Source organism: Erpetoichthys calabaricus, chromosome 13 (assembly GCF_900747795.2).
Source record: "Erpetoichthys calabaricus chromosome 13, fErpCal1.3, whole genome shotgun sequence".
NCBI lineage: Eukaryota > Metazoa > Chordata > Cladistia > Polypteriformes > Polypteridae > Erpetoichthys > Erpetoichthys calabaricus.
The window spans coordinates 19,051,102-19,057,101 of NC_041406.2; the positions used below are offsets into that span (position 1 = coordinate 19,051,102).

General features: G+C 40.3%; 1 protein-coding gene across 1 annotated transcript in view; it reads right to left on the bottom strand.

Annotated features, from left to right (window-relative positions):
* Nucleotides 1-3,867, bottom strand: part of ndufs6 (NADH:ubiquinone oxidoreductase subunit S6) — a 28,527-nt gene extending 24,660 nt beyond the window's left edge. Inside the window, exon 1 of the mRNA XM_028817988.2 lies at nucleotides 3,686-3,867. Coding sequence (XP_028673821.1) covers nucleotides 3,686-3,835 — 150 coding nt within the window. The 5' untranslated portion in view covers nucleotides 3,836-3,867. The remainder of the gene's footprint in view (nucleotides 1-3,685) is intronic.
* Nucleotides 3,868-6,000: the final 2,133 nt, after the last annotated feature.

Consider the following 6,000-nt stretch of genomic DNA (forward strand, 5'->3'; position numbering starts at 1 on the left):
CGAAGCCACGCTGTTGTAACACATGCAGAATGTGGCTTCGCATTGTCCTGCTGAAATAAGCAGGGACGTCCCTGAAAAAGACGTCGCTTGGATGGCAGCATATGTTGCTCCAAAACCTGTTCGTACCTTTCAGCATTAATGGTGCCTTCACAGATGTGCAAGTTACCCATGCCATGGGCACTAAAACACCCCCATACCATCACAGATGCTGGCTTTTGAACTTTGCACTGATAACAATCCGGATGGTCCTTTTCCTGTTTGGCCAGGAGGACACGACGACCATGATTTCCAAAAACAATTTGAAATGTGGACTCGTCAGATCACAGCACACTTTTCCATTTTGCGTCAGTCCATCTCAGATGAGCTCGGGCCCAGAGAAGCCGGCGGCGTTTCTGGGTGTTGTTGATATATGGCGTTCGCTTTGCATGGTAGAGTTCTAACTTGCACTTGTAGATGTAGCGACGAACTGTGTTAACTGACAATGGTTTTCTGAAATATTCCTGAGCCCATGTGGTAATATCCTTTACAGAATGATGTCGGTTTTTAATGCAGTGCTGCCTGAGGGATCGAAGGTCACGGGCATCCACTGTTGGTATTTGGCCTTGCCGCTTACCTGCAGAGATTTCTCGAGATTCTCTGAATCTTTTGATGATATTATGGACAGTAGATGATGAAATCCCTAGATTCCTTGCAATTGTACATTGAGAAACGTTGTTCTTAAACTGCTGGACTATTTGCCCACGCAGTTGTTCACAAAGTGGTGAACCTCGCCCCATCCTTGCTTGTGAACGACTGAGCCTTTTGGGGATGCTCCTTTTATACCCAATCATGATAAACACCTGTTTCCAATTGACCTGTTCACCTGTGGAATGTTCAAAACAGATGTTTTTTGAACATTCCTCAACTTTCCCAGTCTTTTGCTGCCCCTGTCCCAGCTTTTTTGGAACGTGTTGCAGGCATCAACTTCAGAATGAGTGAAGATTTGCAAAACAACAATAAATTTTATCAGTTTGAACATTCGATATCCTGTCTTCGTAGTGTATTCAATTGAATATAGGTTGAAAAGGATTTGCAAATCATTGTATTCTGTTTTTATTTACGTTGTACACAACGTCCCAACTTCATTGGAATTGGGGTTGTAAAACAATTTTAAAGCCAAGTGTCATATCTACACCATGGTTTAGCTAAAAGCATCCTAACTTAAAAAACACATTGCTGCTGATGCTGAACAGCAGCTAAGGATATGAACCAGGGAGAATAAAAAAAGTTGTGTGTGCTGTGCTTCACATATTACTTTCAATTGTAAGCTAGCTTTAACTTTAGATTCTGTGCACATCTTTAAACTCTCTACTGCTAACAAATCATCGTTCACACATAGCTAGAAAGGGTGCTTTAACAGCAGTATACCTTTCAATTTAAACAAATATAAATCTTTGAAGAAAATGAATGCCTTGTTGTCCACTACAGTAAAAGGAAATCAACCTGCTGTTTAGTAAGTTTACTTCTTAAAGCAATTAGAACATTAGAACAATCTGGATGAGAACAGGCCATTCAACCAAACACAGCTCGCTAGTCCTATGCTTTAATTCTTCTAAAAAAAACATCAAATCTAGTTTTGAAAGTCCCTAAAGTCCTACTGACTACCACCCTACTTCGTAGCTTATTCCAAGTGTCTATGGTTCTCTGTGTAAAGAAAACCTTCCTACCCTTCACAAGCATCCAATTGTGTCCCCTTGTTGTTGATGAGCTCATTTTAAAGTCACAGTCTCAATCCACTACACTAATTCCATTCATAATTTTAAACACTTCAATTATGTCTCCTCTTAATCTTCTTTTGCTTAAACTAAAACGGCTCAACTCTTTTAATCTTTCTTCATAATTCATCCCCTGTAGCCCTGGAATGAGCCTAGTCTCTCTTCTCTGGGCCTTTTCTAGCGCTGCTATGTCCTGGAGGCCAAAACTGCATACAGTATTCTAGATGAGGCCTCAGAGGTTTCTCCGATAACCAATTAGCATTTAGACATGATGCCTCGCAGTAAGGAGACCTGGGTTCGCTTCCTGGGTTCTCCTCGTGTCTGAGTGGGATTTCCTCCGGGTGCTCCGGTTTCCTCCCTCAGTCCAAAGACATGTAGGTTAGGTGCATTGGCGATCCTAAATTGTCCCTAGTGTGTGCTTGGCGTGTGAGTGTGTGTGCCCTGCAGTGGGCTGGCACCCTGCCTGGGATTTGTTCCTGCCTTGCACCCTGTGTTGGCTGGGATTGGCTCCAGCAGACACCCGTGACCCTCTGTTTGGATATAGCGGGTTGGATAATGGTTGGATCGATTTAGACATGACTAATTAAGGATAAGCTAAGGGACACTGAATGAATGGCTAAAAATGGGGCTTTATAGTCATATGTAAATAATACATTTAATAAAAACAAATAAGTAAAAATCATTCAATTCAAGCAGTAATATACATTAAAGATGTTAGTAATCTCTTGGCTGTATTTTTAAACCAATTGAATTGCATCTTAATAAAAAAAAGGTATCAATTTCAATCATTTCTGGGAGACCTCAACCTAATGCAAGAGTGTGTGTGGTATGTATGTTTTCAGTGTAGGTATATATAATTGTTATTCACAAAACACATCCATCCATCCATTTTCATACCCCACCTATCCACATCATGGACAAGGGACAGCTGGAGCCCATCCCAGCAATCATAGGTATAAATTATAATGTATCCTATTCTCAGAAGTCTCCTTGGGTAAAACTGTCTGTGAAGTACATAATAATTAAAAGTCTCTGGAATTTTATTATAATTTCTCCTAGAGGCTGGAGTTCAGGTCCTGGGTCTTTCCTGCATGGACTGTGCATGTTCTCCTCGTGTCTTTACTGGTTTCCTCCCACAGTCCAAAGGAATGCAGCAATGCTAAATTAGCCCCTAGTGTACGTGTGCTCACGCTGTGACGGACTGGCACCCTGTTTAGAGATTGTTCCTGCCTTCTGCATGCTGGGATAGGCTCCAGCTTCCCCATGAGCCAACTCAGAATAAGATGAAAAGATGCAAGTTGTAGTCTGATTAGCATGCAACTGATAACAAAAATGCTAATTTTAGCTTGAAAAAAATAACAATACCAATATAAAGTATGGGATTTACCCAACTCAGACCCTAATAAACACAAGAATCTTAGAAGTGACTAAACTGAATCATTAACAAAAACTGTTATATTTCTATATATTCACAACGTAAGTTGTTAAAAAAAATCTACTCTATTGCTACCAACAAATACACGTTTTAAGAGGGACAAACATTCACAACTACAGTTGCTAAATACACAGTCTTTTAAACATTTAGCCATTTGCTTGTTATTTAAAAGGTTGGAATGAGTGTTACAAATAATAGTGTGTCGTAAATACTGGGGAAAATCAAAAGGACTAAAACGTAAGGGCAGTTTATGTACTAATAGTGTGAACATATTTAAGAGACAAGTAACAAAGTGATTTGGGAAAACCTGACATTCTCAACGGCTGATGTTGTTTATTTGGTTGTGCACGGGTTTGCTTTTAATAGATACTCCTCTAATCTCAGTCTCAAACCGTCTGAATCCAATTCGGAGTCAGAGGGACCAGAACCTTATAATACACACCATGTCGTTGTTATTCCAAATAAAATAAACTTTCATTTTGTTCAAAATATTTACCTGTCCAGTGTGTGTAATTTTTTCTTCCGTATTAGAAACCTGAGTCCCATACTGATTAAAAGAAACTGACGAAATCCGAAGAGGTCTCAGAAACAGCTTAACATTTTTTATGTTTATGAAGGACACCAGCTTGTGACTGGCAGCGGCCATGGTTCCCGTTACCCAGTGTGCTCTGCGGCACGCCTGCCTTGACGGAGACGCGCATTTCTGCCCAGGGTCCCACTGTCAAGCGGACTATTGAACGCGCTGCATTATACAGGTATCGCTAGACATAATAATCGTTATATAAATAATAAACATCTTGATCGGTATAAACTGCGGTATTTACTTAAGTCAAACGACTGCTTTTCAATGGAGTAGAGTGGGGAATTGCGTAACTTCGTAAAATAAGCTTTTCAAGTTTGAATGGACGATGACTTCGGCAAACATTCATAGGTTTTCTTGAAAAAGGTTACAATAATTTAAATAAAACTGTGTGCACGGATTACAAAATTATTAGTTGTTCATGTTTATATTGTTAATTAAAAGGTTGGGTGTGCCTGGGGAGTATTTAAATGTATTTAATAGTTGTTGTTTTTTTATTATACCTTACAATACAATTAAATGTAGCTTTTCCCACTGGTGTAGTGTTAAAGAAATGGAGTGAAAACTGAGTTCATGCTATAGCAAACGACTCAATTACTTAACACATTAATTAACAAAAAAAAAAAAAATGAAACCATATTGAATTAAAAAATAGCTAAATGAAAGTACCTGTAGCAGTGTACCACCTCCACATCAACTCCCTGAATAATGACTGGGCGTAGAGGCTCTTTGGTATGGCAAAAGGCAGTACTGTAATCACTTCCTTGGTTTTACTAATGTTATGTTAATAAGGTATAAATAAACATAAAACAAGAATTATGTATAAGTATAGTAACAAAGTAGATATTTGTGTTATGAATTGTACTGTATTAAAGTTTCACAGTACAGGATGTTAGTCATTGGCACAGCATATTTCACATAGTACCATTGTCAGTTAAGATGTTTTCTAGACCAGTCAGTCATTTTCTAACCCGTTTTGTCATGAGCAGTGAGACGAGGACAGGATGCCAGTCCACACGCACCCCCACACACCAAGCACACACTAAGGCCAATTTAGAAATGCCAATTCATCTAACCTGCATGTCTTTGGACCAGTTTAATAGTATTTAGCACAAAGGAAACAATATTGTCTCGGCCATGGAGTAACTCATTATAGAACCTGGTGGCTGAGGGTAAAAACATCTTAACATCTCCTTTGAGCAATGCAATTGTCTCAGTCTGTTACCATATGCGCTCCTCTGTTTAGCCAAAACCTCATACATGAGATGAGAGTCATTCACCAGGATAGTAGGCAGCGTGAGCTCTGTTCTACCACTTCCTCCAGTGAGTCCAGCCTGGCTCGCAAGATAGATAGATAGATAGATAGATACTTTATTAATCCCAATGGGAAATTCACATTCTCCAGCAGCAGCATACTGATACAATAAATAATATTAAATTAAAGAAAGATAATAATGCAGGTGAAAAAACAGACAATAACTTTGTATAATGTTATAATGTTAAATGTTAACATTTACCCCCCCGGGTGGAATTGAAGAGTCGCATAGTTTGGGGGAGGAATGATCTCATCAATCTGTCTGTGGAGCAGGACAGTGACAGCAGTCTGTCGTTGAAGCTGCTCTTCTGTCTGGAGATGATACTATTTAGTGGATGCAGTGGATTCTCCATAATTGATAGGAGCCTGCTGAGCGCCCTTCGCTCTGCCACAGATGTTAAACTGTCCAGCTCCATGCCAACAATAGAGCCTGCCTTCCTCACCAGTTTGTCCAGGCATGAGGCGTCTTTCCTCTTAATGCTGCCTCCCCAGCACACCACCGTGTAGAAGAGGGCGCTTGCCACAACTGTCTGATAGAACATCTGCAGCATCTTATTGCAGATGTTGAAGGACGCCAGCCTTCTAAGGAAGTATAGTCGGCTCTGTCCTTTCTTGCACAGCGCATCAGTATTGGCAGTCCAGTCTAATTTATCATCCCACTGCACTCCAAGATATTTATAGGTCTGCACCATCTGCACACAGTCACCTTTGATGATCACGGGGTCTATGAGGGGTCTAGGCCTCCTAAAATCCACTACCAGTTCCTTGGTTTTGCTGGTGTTCAGTTGTAGGTGGTTTGAGTCGCATCATTTAACAAAGTCATTGATTAGGTCCCTATACTCATCCTCCTCATCATTCCTGATGCAGCCCACGATAGCAGTGTCATCAGCGAACTTTTGCACATGGCAGGACTCCG